At 33.0% G+C, this 16,172-nt stretch overlaps 1 protein-coding gene across 2 annotated transcripts; it reads right to left on the bottom strand.

Annotated features, from left to right (window-relative positions):
- Window positions 1–337: 337 nt before the first annotated feature.
- LOC115436545 (cell wall protein DAN4-like) lies at window positions 338–16,039 on the bottom strand. 2 transcript variants are annotated; one of them, XM_030159412.1, is made up of 6 exons: window positions 15,677–16,039; window positions 12,389–12,664; window positions 12,119–12,142; window positions 3,759–3,998; window positions 1,895–2,061; window positions 338–1,154 (listed from the first exon to the last, which is right to left on the bottom strand). In XM_030159412.1, the coding sequence occupies exons 1-6, from the start codon at window positions 15,741–15,743 to the stop codon at window positions 1,110–1,112; spliced, it is 819 nt and encodes a 272-aa protein (XP_030015272.1). In that variant the 5' UTR covers window positions 15,744–16,039; the 3' UTR covers window positions 338–1,109. The 2 variants fall into 2 exon arrangements, with proteins under 2 accessions (XP_030015272.1, XP_030015273.1); XM_030159413.1 differs by lacking the exon at window positions 12,119–12,142.
- Between the last annotated feature and the right edge of the window lie 133 nt (window positions 16,040–16,172).

Below are 16,172 nucleotides of genomic sequence, written 5' to 3'. Positions count from 1 at the left end.
CCCATAGTTTTCACACAATTTATCAGTAAATACATATTTCTGTGCGTCAAAAATTAAACGTGTGGTGTCCAGCTGAGTGGACATTTTTTGCAACTTCATGAAAAATAGGTTCATAAGATTTTTTTTTTTCATTATTATTTTTTAATGTATTTTTATTTATTTTTTTTAAAATTATTATTGTTATTTTTTTAAATAATTATTATTATTTATTTTTCAGAAGAAAATTTTTAATTGCATTGTTTTTTTTTCATGCCTAAAGAGGAATAAAAACACTCAGGAAAAAATTTGATTAAGGTTCTCATAATTTGTGCATGAAAGGGTTAATTAAAAAAAAAAAAAAAAAAAGTCTCTGTTTTGAATGTCTGGGGTCACCAGAAATTTGTGATGTTAAAATGAGGTCACAGGCCAAAAAACATTGAAAACCACTGATCCAACCACTACCTATGAGTGAAAGAAAAGCTTTTTGTATTATCATTCATATTCTCTGAAAAATGGCTAAAGAATCACAAATTCTGCTCGGGTATGCTTACTTATGAGCACAACTGTATGTGTGTTCTTTGATTGTTTTGGGCTGTGTTATAACTTTCCAACGTGTTCTGAACCTCTGCATATCCTCATTCCCTCTTTGTCTCTCACTTTTGTATTCCTGGCTGGAAAACCTGAGGTTAAATTACATGGAAGGACCTAAAGAAGCAGACTTGCTCCACATTACCTCAGATGTCCCCTAGAGGGCACTGTGACTGTTAATGTCACCATAAAGTGCTGTGCATACATAAGGTCAGTCAGGGTGCAGAGGTGCCAATGCCTCACCTCAGATAAGAAAGACAGCAAAGGTTTTTCCACCAGACTGATGAGCTCTGGAGCTTTAAAGGGAATGTGGAAAAAGTTGTGGTTTCTTTTACACGATCATTGATAATGAAGCCACATAGAGCTACAGATAAATACTGTGTTTTCACCACCGATATGACACTCAGTCAGAATCTGTACGTCAACAGCAGAGATGCAACTGTATCCAGGTAAAAGGTTTTACTCTGATCCAGACTGGACGTCCCGCCTTTGGTTGGTGCTTTGTGTCTGCTCTCTGAATGATACAGGAGACGTACGTTGGATCAGTAGGAGTATCTGGAGAGTGGTGTGTCCTCCATTAAGTCATCCTACAGAGGAAAAAAAATAGTGTTTTTGTTTAGCATCACAAGTCGTACTTCCAAGTAAGACCATGCAGTTTACTGGAAAACACATGAGCAAAGACAGGAAATGTATAACTGCAAAATTTCATCAAAATCCTTCCATAACTTTTTGAGTTATCTTGCTAACAGACAGACAAACACCCACCCACCTCCACCCCGCTGACCACCACCAAAATGTAATCATTTGTTCCTTGTGCCAGTATCAACATTTCCTAAAAATTTCATCCAAATCCATCCATAACTTTTTCAGTTATCTTGCTAATAGACAAACAAACAGACAAACCCCGATGAAAACATAACATCCACCGTTCCTTGATGGAGGTAATTTTTTATTTTTTTTTTCTTCTCCAAATGTTTTTTATTGAGCCAAGTTATTTATACATACAGAACTATCGTTTCAATGCTCATTCTGCTTATATCCAAAAAGTAAAATAAAATAATAAAAAATAACATAAAAAATACAGGGGTATCGAATTTGCCTTTCTCGCATATATTTAACAAATACAAATAGGCAGTTACCTCCTAAGACGTGGAACATTATCAGGGCTGATATTTCAAAGAAAAAGGCTACACAAAATACATTCAAATGAACAAGAAATAGAAGAAAACAAGGGTGGTCTAACATTTTTTTCTGTGCCTGTATGTCCATCTGTGTATGGGGTGTAGCAGTAAAATATTCAGTGTGTGTACAATTTAGTGTGTCTCACCATGGGTAGATCCTGCAGTCGGTGAAACTCTGGATGGTTGGTCCTTTGGCGGAACTTGAGAAAGAGGATGACAAAGACGATAGCCGTGGTGACGATAAACACTGACAGAAGGCCGGCGAGCAGGGGGTCTAAAGGTGAACTGGGACGGAGGCGAGGCCCCTTGAAATCTGCACAGACGCAGAGAAAACACACACATTTAATATGAAGAGTGAATTAGAGTGATTCTGTGGCAGAGGTTTCCAACCTTTTTAGGCTTGTGACCCCATTTTAACATCACAAATTTCTGGCGACCCTAGACATTCAAAACGGAGACATTTTTTTGCTAAAGTTAATTTGTTTTTGATCATGTGTTTGAATGTGTGAGTGAATGAATAATGGATCCACTGTACGCGCTTTGAGTATGCGTTCATAGAAAAGCGCTATATAAATTTAATCCATTATTATTAGTAACAGTATTATATAATAGTTTGGTATACTATGTTGCAAATAAACGTTAATTTTAGACAACATTTAGTCTATATAATGTATATTATTATGGACGGAGGCAGTAAATCCAGGTGTAGATTACTGCACAAAGAGAGAATTTGATTTTCCTTGGTCAGGATATGTACAGTCAGTCCAGCTGTGATTTACAAGGCTGACAATTAATACTGAACAAACAAGAACTCAAACTATGAATTATGAAAGAGCTGCAGCATCTGAAACTGACCACAATGAACATTTGACAGATAAATAGGACCACAGTGCTTCAGTTTCAGCTTCACAGTTTGTCATGTCTTTTATGGATTGGGATTGTCTCCCTCAACTCATCATATATTTTTTATTAGTAAGTTGTTGTTTTTTTTATTATTTTGATCAATTTCAATTACTAGAAATTCCAGGTGACCCTACGTGGGGTCCTGACCCCAAGGTTGAAAAACACTGATTTAGATGATACTGAGTTAATGTTTTCCCTTAACAGAACCACAGTGCTTCAGTTTCAGCTTCACAGTTTGTCATGTCTTTTATGGATTGGGATTGTCTCTGTCAACTCACTCAGTTTTTTTTTTTTTTTTATTATTTTTGTCAATTACAAGAAATTTCAGGCGACTCCATTTGAATTCCAGGCAACCCCATGTGGGGTCCTGACCCCAAGGTTGAAAAACACTGCCCTAGAGCAGTGTTTTTGATAAAATAATAAATAAAATAATTGATAAAAATGTTTTAAAAAACAAAACAAAAAACAACTTACTAATAAAAAATATATGGTGAGTTGACAGATACAGTCCCAATACATAAAAGACATGACAAACGGTGGAGCTGAAACTGAAGCACTGTGGTTCTGTTTCTGTCAAATGTTCATTGTGGTCGGTTTCAGATGCTGCAGCTCTTTCATAATTCATAGTTTCAGTTAATGTTTAAGTATTAATTGTCAGCCTTGTAAATCCAAGCTGGACTGACTGTACATATCCTGACCAAGGAAAATCAAATTCTCACTTTGTGCAGTAATCTACACCTGGCTTTTCTGCCTCCGTCCATAATAATATACATTATATAGACTAAATGTCGACTAAAATTAATGTTTATTTCCAAACTAGTATAGCAAACTATTACATGATCATAAACAAATTAATTTTAGCAAAAAAAAAAAAAAATCTCAGTTTTGAATGTCTGAGGTCACCACAAATTTGTGATGTTAAAATGTTGTCTAAAATTAACGTTTATTTGCAACATAGTATAGCAAACTATTACGTGATCAAAAGCAAATTAATTTTAGCAAAAAAAAATGTTTGGGGTCACCAGAAATTTGTGATGTTAAAATGGGGTCACAAGCCTAAAAATGTTGGGAACCACTGCTCTATGGCCTGTGATTATTCAGTCGTACCTTCGTCTCCTACGTTCAGCTCAGCTGGGACCTCCTGGTGGGTCGGTCCTGCAGCCCGGGCCGGAGCTGAGCTCTGGTGGCGGCCTGTGGTTGTCTGCTGTGTGGGGGCCATGGTCAGGGACGCGTGGTCTGTAGAGGATGTATGCTGAGATGAAAAGGTGGTGAGGGGCTCCGTGGTCAGGAGGACGGTGCTTTCAGTGGGGGACGGGGTCGGAACGGTCGGCGTGAATGAAAGGATGTCTGTGGAGATGAGAGACTGGTGATGTGTCAGATCAAAACAGTGAGCAAATGAGCTGTGGGTCCTGCACATCACAGGGATCACTGGAGTTTTTTAGTAGTTTTTTTTTTTTTTACTAGTTTTAGTTGAGTTTTTATTCAACTTTAGGGTTAGTTGTGTTTTTTTTTAGGAATTATCATGTTTGTTAGAATAACGTTTTACTACTACTACTGTAATAGTTTTACTTGCTGTGCACCTGTAATGTTGAAAAACTATAGAAAAGGTTTCAGATTGCATTACTTATATATTTAAGGCAAAGCTAATTTATACTTTTATCGTATTTTAAAAATAATAATTGCTCTTATTTCAAATGATTCATATTCTAATTAGGTTTAATTATTGTTTTTAATCATCCTCTTGTTATTTCTATCACCACTGAATACCCATGCGCTGAGTGTAAATCCTTTTAAATTCTATTTGTCAGGATTTTACCTTTATTTAACCTCAGAATAGATTGATTTGAAGATGTAAGATAACTGAGAAAACAGGAGTTTAGTGGAAGCAAAAACCTGACAAATAGAATTTAAAAGGATTTACACTGAGCACATGGGTATTCAGTGGTGATAAAAGTAACAATAGAGGACAATTAAGTACAACAATTAAACCCAATTATAACATGAATCATTTGAAATAAGAGCAAATATTATTATTAAAATACGATGAAAGTAAAAATTAGCTTTGCTCTAAATATATAAGTAATGCAATCTGAAGCTTTTCTACTGTTTTTCAACATTACAGGTGCACAGCAAGTAAAACTAGTTTTTCCTACATCAGTAAAAATAAGAGGCAATAGATTGGAATTGACTGATTATGTTCATTTTTTTTATTTTCTTATATTAAATTAGCAATTCTTCTTTGTGACAAAATTACTATGTGTGAGTGTCAGCAAGGTAAAACACTCACCCTTACTAAATTTATTGCAAATAATTACTAATATAATAGATTGGAATCATTTAGGAGCTCTTATTAACCCTTTATTGGGCAAGTGACTATTTTTGATCAGACATTATAAGACACACTGCAAAAATCAAAATCTTACCAAGTGTATTTTTCTCGTTCCTTGTCAAAATATCTCATCACACTTAAAATAAGACATAAGCAGCTAAAGAGTGACTTTTCAGTGAGATATAAGAACTTATTTTTAAACAATAGATCTTGAAAATCGTATTTTAAGAAATCTTACCAAGATAATTTTCACTTGTTCCATTGGCAGATTTTTTTTTTCCTTAGTTCAAGATTTTTTTTTTTACTTAATTCAAGCAAAAAAGTCATAAAGTCTTGTTATGTCCTCCAATAACACACTAAGGTTGACATTTTGAATTTCAGAGTATTTCTAAATGTCCTATAAAGGGTTAAAAGATAATAATGAGGTCATATAAGGATGTAAATGACCAATAAGTGCAAGTTTGACATTGAATTCACATTGATGAGTACCAAAGTTATCGCCAGTAAAAAAAAAAGATAAGATTAATGACATCAAATATGACTTTTATTACATTTCACATATCATGCAGAAACATTTCATTTATGTATACCATGGATCATTAAATTGCTCAGCTCTGTGATTAGCAAACAGATCGACACTTTGTCTAAAATGAAAACTCACCTCATATTTCTTTTAGTCTCTCTTGCATAGTTCATCACAGTATTTATTTTATTTTGTGTATTTTCAATTATATAACTAATTACTTTTTCACTTTTATTTTCATTTCTAGTCCTGGTTTTCAGTAGCCTACCTAGAATAACCTTTTAGGAGACAAAGACACTGCAAAACCCTGCTAGTGTTAGTGCATCACTTTCATGTTTGTTGTCATTTGTCTCCTGTGCTGCTTGACAATATCAAGAAGGTCTCTTCAAAGTAGCACTGGCATAATAACACTGGCCTGAAACACACATGTGTTGTATTTTTATACATTACATCATCATAATAATGGCGCTGGTGGTCACTCATTTTGTAACTATTTCAGAAAAACCAGTTATCAGAATCAGAAAAAAACTTTATTTATCCCTGAGGGGCAATTTGGAGGGTGAAGAGCAGCACATTAGAGAGCAAGAGAAGAAAAAAGAAAATATACACCAAGGTGGGTGGGCAAAAGCAGCAGATAGTGTGCAATATCAGACCTGCTGCCAGTAACAGTAATAGCTGGCGTGGAGGTAATAAGGCAGAAGTGTCCATATAAGTTATGACATGTATAGTAATATATACACAGGGTGGGGAAGCAAAATTTACAATATTTTGAGGCAGGGATTGAAAGACAGTGTATGACCAATGAGTTTATTGAAAGTCATGAGAATTTATTTGCCACAAGAAAATTTCCATAATAGAAAATGTTTTTATTCTATGTGTCCTCCTTCTTTCTCTATAACTGCCTTCACACGCTTCCTGAAACTTGTGCAAGTGTTCCTCAAATATTCGGGTGACAACTTCTCCCATTCTTCTTTAATAGTATCTTCCAGACTTTCTCGTAATAGTTTTGCTCATAGTCATTCTCTTCTTTCCATTATAAACAGTCTTTATGGACACTCCAACTATTTTTGAAATCTCCTTTGGTGTGACGAGTGCATTCAGCAAATCACACACTCTTTGACGTTTGCTTTCCTGATTACTCATATGGGCAAAAGTTTCTGAAAAGGTATGGATAATAGTGTTAGGTATGATTATGACATCAATATATGTTTGGTTTCAAAACAATTGACGTAGTGCCTGCTGAGAAAAAACGACTAAATGTTCATTGTAAATTTTGCTTCCCCACCCTGTATATATAAAAAAAACATAGAATAGCAGATTATGTACAGCAATAAATAATGTATTGCACAGACGAAATTAAAAGCAAGCAATTGAAAAGCAAATATATTAAAAGCAGCAATTAAAATGTATAAGTTATGACCAGTAACATGAACAATGAGCTGAACTAAAGCACAAAAATAAAGATTAATTGAGCTTATATAGATCTTGTGTGCAATGTGTCTGTTAATAAATCTTGACTAAGTTTATTTCCATGGCAAAATTTTGCAGTAGAATGCTTTTTTAGACTGAATTATATTGAAATCTTTTGTCTTCTTCCTTTATTTATATAGGACAAAATCTATCTCAGTAATATTTGCTTTTTTTAGAATCTGTCCCGTCTAAGCCCATCTGAAATTGTGCCATAGCATTTATGACAGGGCTGTGAAATTCCATTAAAATGCAGGTATATCTGAATGATACGAACCAAAAATTGAATGTAGATTTTTTTTTTTTTCAGTGTTATGGATGATTCATGAATATTTTTAATTATTTTTGTTAGAGGTAGACCGATATTTTCAATATCAGCCGTCTGCCTTAATTTTTTTTTTGAAAGCTGATATTTGATTAGTAATACAAATGTTAAAACATATTTGATCAGGCACCTGTGTGGGCAGCACTTGAAGTTCAATAAATGTTAAAAGAGTACTATGTGTACGTGTATTAATAATTTCATTTGCATTGCTACATACAAATCTTAATTATCTGAGTGTTTCAATTACATTTTACAGTCAATATGGTTTAAAAAAAAAAAAAAAAAAAAGAAAAATTGGCCTTAAATATCGGCCTAAAATATCAGCCTTAAATATCTGTCTCAAAAATCGTCTCTAGACATCGGCCATCAGCTGACTGGATTTTTAAAAATCGGTAGAAAAACCCATATCAGTCGAGCTCTAATTTTTCTAATAGTTTTCTTTACTAAAACTACACGCAATATATGTGCAATATCAATAAATGACAACAATAACCAAAAGCAGCACTTGCAAGGGCATCAATGGGTGTTACATGTAAAAAATAAAGATAGTTTTAGACAAAATATAGCACTAATGGTAGGTATTGACTGAAAATTAATCAAACTCATTGTTGCTTTATCCCTGCTTATATTTTCAGTGAAGTTCTTTTCTCTGTCAGGCTAAATGCCGACGTCACATGAACACATTCTTCCTTCACTTTCAGCATGTTTACTCTTTCCACCTGTTCATGTGGTGTTGAGGGCTCACTCTGACAGCTGAGAAGATGACGTTGCAGCTTTGTGCCTGCTCTGTTTACTAGTGAAACTACTTTCTACAGATGCCAAGTGGGACAAAAATGGCAAAAATGTCTGAATAAAATGAGTGAATCTACAAAAATAGAACAGTGCTTATTCATGAAGGTTTGTTGGGGCTGTAAATAATGATTATTTTCACTGTCACTTAATCTTTTGATTTAATTTTCTCAATTGAATAAGTGATTAGTCTATAAATTGTCAGAAAGTGCTGAAAAAGTAAGATATTCCATTTACTGTTAGAGAAGAGGAAAGAAAACCAAATATTTATAAAGCTGGTGGAGAAAATTGACTTCTTTCCTTAAAAATCAAACAAATGTAGTGAATAAATTAAAAAAAAAAAAAAAGAAAGATAAAGTCTGATTAATATAACAGTTAACAACTAACTGATTCATCAAATAATGCATGTTTTATAACTGAAATCTAATATTTACTTTGCACTTAGGTTTCAAATTTAACATACATATGCCTAAATATTTCCATTTTTTGCTGTTTTATACTTCCACTGTATAACATATCAGAAGGAAATAATATTTTACTCCATATTTTTAATCCATTGCATCTATTTGTCACTTAATCTGTTGATTTTTTTTTCTCAATTACTAAAGTGATTAGTCTATAAATTGCCAGAAAGTGCTGAAAAAGTAAGATATTCCATTTACTGTCAGAGAAGAGGAAAGAAAACTGAAAATATTTATAAAGCTGCTGGAGAAAATTGACTTCTTTCTTTTAAAAATTACTCAAACTAAAATAGTAAATGTCAAGATAGAGTCTGATTAATATAACAGTTAACTGACTGATTCATCAAATAATGCATGTTTTATAGCTGTGAAATTTAATATTTACTCTGCACTTAGGTTTCAAATTTAACCTACATATGCTTAAATATTTCCATTTTTGCTATTTTATACTTCCACTGCATTATATATCAGAAGGAAATAATATTTTACTCCATGGTTTTAATTCATTGCATCTATTTGTCACTTATTCTACTGATTTTTTTTTTCTTAATTAAGTGATTACTTTATAAATTATCAGAAAGTGCTGAAAAAGTAAGTATTCAATTTACTGTCAGAAAAGTGGAAAGAAAACAGAAATATTTATAAAGCTGGTGGAGAAAATTGACTTCTTTCTTTTAAAGATTATTCAAACTAATGCAGTAAATATCAATATAGAGTCTGATTAATATAACAGTTAACTAACTGATTAATCAAATAATGCATGTTTTATAGCTGTGAAATTTAATATTTACTCTGCACTTAGGTTTCAAATTTAACATACATATGCTTAAATATTTCCATTTTTGCTATTTTATACTTCCACTACATTACATATCAGAAGGAAATATTGTTTTTACTCCTTTGCATCTATTTGACACTTGCTAACATATGATATTTTTATATAATATGATGAAGTATTTGGCATATTTATGCACTACAACATTATAAGCCATTCTGCATAATAAGTAAGGTACAAAGTTATTTTGTGAAGTTATTGTTTTTGCTAAGTTGCTGTTTGTTGATTCATGGTTCAGACTAAACTGTGACAGTTCTGACCTTGTTTGGATGATTCTAAACAGATCTTTAGTTTAGCTATCGACAACACAAACCGTACAGAAAACAGAGGTGATTTGTGCTTTTACTGTGGCTGTTTTCTGTCTAAAAACAGCGCAAAGCTAACAGAGCGATAATGTAAACTATCAGCTGATGCAACACGTGAAGATTGTAAAAATGTTTTGACAGACTGTCAAAGCACCCACCTAAGAGAGTTTTGTCTGAAGAAGAAAACTTGATAATACCATAATACAGATGTGTGTAAACCATGAGCTTTATACTTTATTAACCCTCCAGTATCTGGGTGCACCTTTTAGGCACACTTTGCACTTTGTGTTAAAAAATGTCATTATTTTTCACAATTTAAATAAGGTTAGAATTCAAAAGTTGTTCATTTTTGCATGATCTTTAAAATTCTGGCCACCAACTAAAATCTGTACATTGTAAACAAAAGAAAATTACAAGACTAGCATCTGTCTCCCAAGTGTGTCTAAAATGTACTATTTCTTCCATTTGATATGTATGATTAGGGCTGACCTGGATTTACAAAAATAAAATCAAATTAGAGCAGAAAAATAAATCAATATATAATATTTAATAGTTTGATTTATAGGTGTGCATTTTACGCACACTTGGTGACAGATGCTAGTATTTTTGAACATTTGACCTAGCGCCAAAAATAATAATGCAAATGAACCGATGTTGGAGTTAATCATTGACATATGCCAGACTTCAAAAATCAAATAATATGTGATCCACTTTTTATGTTGTGTATTGAAAAAAATATTTTTTGTGTGTTTTTTGCATCCAAAAAAATGGTTTGTTTACATTACAAACACGGCATATAAAGGGTTAAAAAATGTGACAATTATTGAGTAATTGGTATTTTTATTTACGGCTCAAGTTGATGAAATAGAAAAAAAGTGTAAAAGAATTAAAAACAAACTGTATGATTTTTTTTTTTACATTATTCCACAAGTGTGCCAAAAAGGCATACTTGGTGCTTAGTAAGGGCCTAGCTGGACGGGATACTGGAGGGTTAAGTAAGTGATACAGTCTGTGGATACATGGTGTGGATTCACTGGTGGCTTTGATCCTATGGGTGTTCTGGTGTGTAACTTCCCCTTGCTTTTGAGTTTGGAATATAAATACAACATATTTTCATCCACTTCTTATATCCAAATTAAACAAGTGAGTATTTCAAGCAGCTAAAAAGAGGTAAAAACATTCACAACAGTTTTGGTCAAACAGTTCTATAGGAAGACAAATGATGATTGGAGGTCCATAGGATGAGCAGAAAGTATAATAATGTCATGTCATATTGTTTATTATTTCGAAACTGCTCTAAGAGGCAACATGGCATCAGCTCAGACAGTTATATTTATCTGATCTATATTGGGAAATCTCTCAAATAAGGTCACGACACACATTCTCATCTCAGTCCAATCATGTGGGGGTCATGGGAGGAGTGTGTTCTGGAACGTCTGAGGAGAGTCTGTGTTTGCAAACAGTCACTTTTCAGTTAGTGTGGGTGGTTTTATTTTAAGAGTCTGGGCCGAGTAAACAAGCCAGACTGGAAAATGACACAGAATTATGGACAAAATGTTGACTGCATTTTACAGCTTTGTATTTATGTGATTTCGTCTTATTTCTTTTATTCCTTGATTTGTGTTTCTATTGACGTTTTGCATCCTCTATCTTCTTATTTTAACATCTTACATTTTCCATATCTTTTGTTTCCTTGTTTTACCTTTATCTTAATTATACCTTAACTTTTGTTATTTTGGCGTTACTTTTTCTGCTGTATACTGCAATAATGGTGGTATATGACATCATAACTTTATCGAACATTGATTTTAAATCATACAAGAGTAATTAAAATATACTAACCATAACCAAATTAATTTTATGAAAAAGGTAGATCCAAACTAGTTAAATATTTCTGTAGGTAAAATTAAATTAATTTAGCTCATTTTGTTGATTTATTGATTATATTGATTTATTTATCATGATAATTGTATAAAAACTTCATTATAAAGTAATTTTTTTGCATAATTGACCATTTATTAATCATCAAAGTATTATTGAACTGTATTTACATCTCAAGTGTGATTTAAGAAAACTAATAAAAGTCAAAATGACTGGAATCTACAAGTTTTTGCTTCTTTTTCTCTCATTTTCTACATTAATGTCTATTGACAGTTTATATTTTTTCTGCTGAAACTTGTTAAAATTAGATGATTTAAGTGGATTTACTGCAATTTACTCTGTAAAAACTATTTTAGCCCATTTTATTGAATAAAAGTTGTATTTACTCCATCCCAGGTTATATCTTGTCTTTCAGAGTATTCTATAAAGTCTGTTTTGTGGGATATATGAATAAAGTTACCATTATAATGTCCTCTTTGTGTTGATGATAGCAAAAGCCTGGCTTTACATCTAATCCAAAAGCCTGGACATTAATAAATATAATCAGATTACCTGAGGGAGAAGCAGTGGACTCACCTGGTAAGTGGATTTACTACAACTTACACCGTAAAAACTATTTTTTAGCCATTTTATTGAATAAAAGTTGCATTTATTCCATCCCAGGTTATATCTTATCTCAGAGTATTTTATAAAGTCTGTTTTATGTGATATATGAATAAAGTTACTATTATAATGTCCTCTTTGTGTTGATGATAGCAAAAGCAAAAGCCTGGACATTAATAAATATAATCAGATTACTTGAGGGAGGGGCAGTGGACTCACCTGGTTGGGTCGTGAATGCAGGTGTATTGTTTTTTTCAGCTGTGGCCCCTGCAGAGCTTGTACTCAACATGTTAGTTGTGTATTCTGCAGTTTGGGAATAGAATGTCCTTTCGGTCTTGGTGACGGCTGCTGTGGGTTGAGTTGAAGTTTCATTCCTGCCGGTGGGATTATGTGTCCACTGTGGAACCTCGCTCCCAGGATCCTCTGTCAGGTCAGGAGATGCTGAGGCTCCAGTATGACCCGGGGTGAAAAGAGGAGGAACAACGCTGCTCTGACCTGGAAAACAAAAATACATCCTGATGGGAAGTCTGTGGTTGGAAAACACTTTTATGAGAATAAAGTGAGTGAGCTTTTTAAGATTTTAAAGACACACTTGTAGAGATTAGCATTTATCATAATTTTTATCATGTCTATTTATGTTATTATGTTCTGTTTTTTTTAATCTCTTTAACTCTTAGAAATTCTAGTTTATTGCTTTTAATTTAATTCTATTTTATGTGATTTCTCTTCAAGAAAATGTATTGCTGTTTGCGGCTTCTTGCACTAAATTAGGATGATTATCTAAGTAAGATACACTAAGAAGTTGTTCATAGTCTTCAAATAAGATTAAATCTAATAAACACTGACCAAAAAGCAGAGAAAAATATGAATAAGTAAGTAAATTTTATTTATAGAGCACTTTTCACAAAGTCACAAAGTGCTTTACAGTGCAAAGTACAAATAAACAGTACAATTAAAATACCATTAAAACACAATAAAATACAATTAAAATATGATACATACATAAAGTGCAATCAGTTTGTAGTAGCCCTGAGTCAGTCGGGAAAATTAAAAAGCCTGTTTGAACAGAAGTCTTGAATATAGGCTAAGTACCAAAATGATCTGTGCACCTATAGAGACTAGCATTTATCATCATTTTTATCATGTCTAATTATGTTATTATGTTCTGTTTTTATCTCCTTAACTTTTAGAAATTCCTGTTTATTTTTTTTAATTCAATTTAATTCCATTTTATGTGACTTCTCTTAACCTCCCAGGATCCAGCTATGGGTTTTCTGTCCACGTTTGTGGACAAGAGTTTCACAATTTTATGCAAAAAAAAAAAAGAAAAAAGAAAACTGTCCACCACAAAGGACATTCCATAAAAATTTTAAAAACTGCATCTGAAAAAACTGTTGCATCATGATTTTTCCAATATGGCTACTTATTTAGTAAAAAAAAAAAAAAAAAGCTTGCAGTTTGATGACATTTCCTGGGTCTTGGGGGGGTTAAAGAAAATGTATTGCTGTTTGTGGCTTCTTGCACTAAATTAGACTGATTATCTAAGTAAGATACACTGAGAAGTTGTTCATAGTCTTCAGATAAGATTAAATCTAATAAACACTGACCAAAAAGCAGAGAAAAATATAAGTAAGTAAATTTTATTTATAGAGCACTTTTTACAGTCACAAAGTGCTTTACAGTGCAAAGTACAAATAAACAGGACAAATAAAATACAATTAAAATATGATACATACATAAAGTGCAATCAGTTTGTAGCAGCCCTGAGTCAGTTGGGAAATTAAAAAGCCTGTTTGAACAGAAGTCTTGAATATAGGCTAAGTACCAAAATGATCTGTGCACCTATAGAGACTAGCATTTATCATCATTTTTATCATGTCTAATTATGTTATTATGTTCTGTTTTTATCTCCTTAACTTTTAGAAATACCTGTTTATTTTTTAAATTCAATTTAATTCTATTTTATATGATTTCTCTTAACCTCCTAAGACCCAGCTATGGGTTTTCGGCCCACATTTGTGGACAAGAGTTTCACAATTTTATACAAAAAAAAAAAAAAAAACGAAAACTGTCCACCACAAAGGACATTCCATAAAAATTTTAAAAACTGCATCTGAAAAAACTGTTGCATCATGATGTTTCCAATATGGCTACTTATTTAGTAAAAAAAAAAAAAAAAAAAAAAGCTTGCACTTTGCTGATATTTCCTGGGTCTTGGGGGGTTAAAGAAAATGTCCTGCTGTTTGTGGCTTCTTGCACTAAATTAGGCTGATGATCTAAATATGATACACTGAGAAGTTTTTCATATAATTCAAATAAGATTAAATCTAATAAACACTGACCAAGAAGCAGAGAAAAACATAGGCAAAGTACCAAAATGATCTTTGCACTTGTAGATATTAGCATTTATCATCATTCTTCTCATGTCTAATTATGTTATGTTCTATTTTTAGCTCCTTAACTCTTAGAAATTCCTGTTTATTGCTTTTAATTTAACTTAATTCTATTTTGTGTGATTCCTCTTCAAGAAAATGTATTGCTGTTTGTGGCTTCTTGCACTAAATTAGGATGATTATTTAAGTATGATACACTGAGAAGTTGTTCATAATCCTCAAATAAGATTAAATCTAATAAACACCGACCAAGAAGCAGAGAAAAATATAAGCAAAGTACCAAAATGATCTGCACATTTGTAGAGATTAGCATTTATCATCATTTTTCTCATGTCTAATTATGATATTTTGTTCTATTTTTAGCTCCTTAACTCTTAGAAATTCCTGTTTATTGCTTTTAATTTAACTTAATTCTATTTTGTGTGATTCCTCTTCAAGAAAATGTATTGCTGTTTGTGGCTTCTTGCACTAAATTAGGATGATTATTTAAGTATGATACACTGAGAAGTTGTTCATAGTCTTCAGATAAGATTAAATCTAGTAAACGCTGACCAAAAAGCAGAGAAAAATATAAGCAAAGTACCAAAATGATCTGCACATTTGTAGAGATTAGCATTTATCATCATTTTTCTCATGTCTAATTATGATATTATGTTCTATTTTTAGCTCCTTAACTCTTAGAAATTCCTGTTTATTGCTTTTAATTTAACTTAATTCTATTTTGTGTGATTCCTCTTAAAGAAAATGTATTGCTGATTGTGGCTTCTTGCACAAAATTAGGCTGATTAAGTATGATACACTGAGAAGTTGTTCATAGTCTTCAGATAAGATTAAATCTGGTGGATACTGACCAAAAAATGAGCAGATAAGCAGAAAAAAAAAACAAAAAAAAAAAAAACAGACTAAGTAGCAAAATGATCTGCGCACAGTTAGTGAAGAGCAGTTTATTTCTGCTGAAATGCCTTCAACAGGGATGCAGATCTTTGTGAACTTTCTGGAGATAAATCCTACTGTGGAGAGCATCATGTGCCAAATCAATACAAGTCTTCGCGTCAGCAGGATGTCAGCTCTGTTCTCATCAAACACAAAAAGACTTCCACGGATGCCACCTTACCTCTTGTCTGCGTTGAGCCGGTAGGGACCACCAACACGCACAACACCAAATTAATTACAAATCTCATCTCATTCGCAGTCAGCTCCGGATGATCTCAGCGAGGAAAAACGGATCCGGGAAACCTCTCCACGGTACCAGCTCTGTTTTTTTTTTTTTTTTTTTTTCTTTCCTCCTCTCTGAGGCTTGTTTCCGTTACGTGATTTGACAGGGCACATCATCAGCGCTAAAAATATCCTGAGGGAGTCGGGCAGAAGAGGAGCAGGGGTGGGGCTGCATGGCCGGCTGCAGACGGCGGTGGGAGCAGCGTCTGCGAAAACGCAAAAAAAAAAAAAAAAAAAAAGTCGCAACTGTTCCCACCGATAAACCACCTCAGAGCTTCTACTGCCACGATTTCCTTTCTGAATAACCCATCTCATGTGCTATCCTTGTTAAACGCATCAGTTTGTGCTTAGCTGTTGCTCCGCTGTAGAGACCTGATGGCGCTCTCCAATCAGAT

The sequence above is a fragment of the Sphaeramia orbicularis genome, chromosome 17 (genome assembly GCF_902148855.1).
Source record: "Sphaeramia orbicularis chromosome 17, fSphaOr1.1, whole genome shotgun sequence".
Lineage (NCBI taxonomy): Eukaryota > Metazoa > Chordata > Actinopteri > Kurtiformes > Apogonidae > Sphaeramia > Sphaeramia orbicularis.
Note: the sequence above shows the minus strand (reverse complement) of the source record. Positions and strands in the feature narration are given on the sequence as shown.

Coding starts and splice junctions, on each gene's coding strand:
- LOC115436545 (XM_030159412.1), bottom strand. CDS start 15,743: ATGAGATTTGTAATTAATTTGGTGTTGTGCGTGTTGGTGGTCCCTACC. Junction 3,999..12,118: donor GTCCACTGCTTCTCCCTCAG/GTAATCTGATTA, acceptor TCATCTCCACAG/ACATCCTTTCATTCACGCCG. Junction 2,062..3,758: donor GCTGAACGTAGGAGACGAAG/GTACGACTGAAT, acceptor GCGTCTGTGCAG/ATTTCAAGGGGCCTCGCCTC.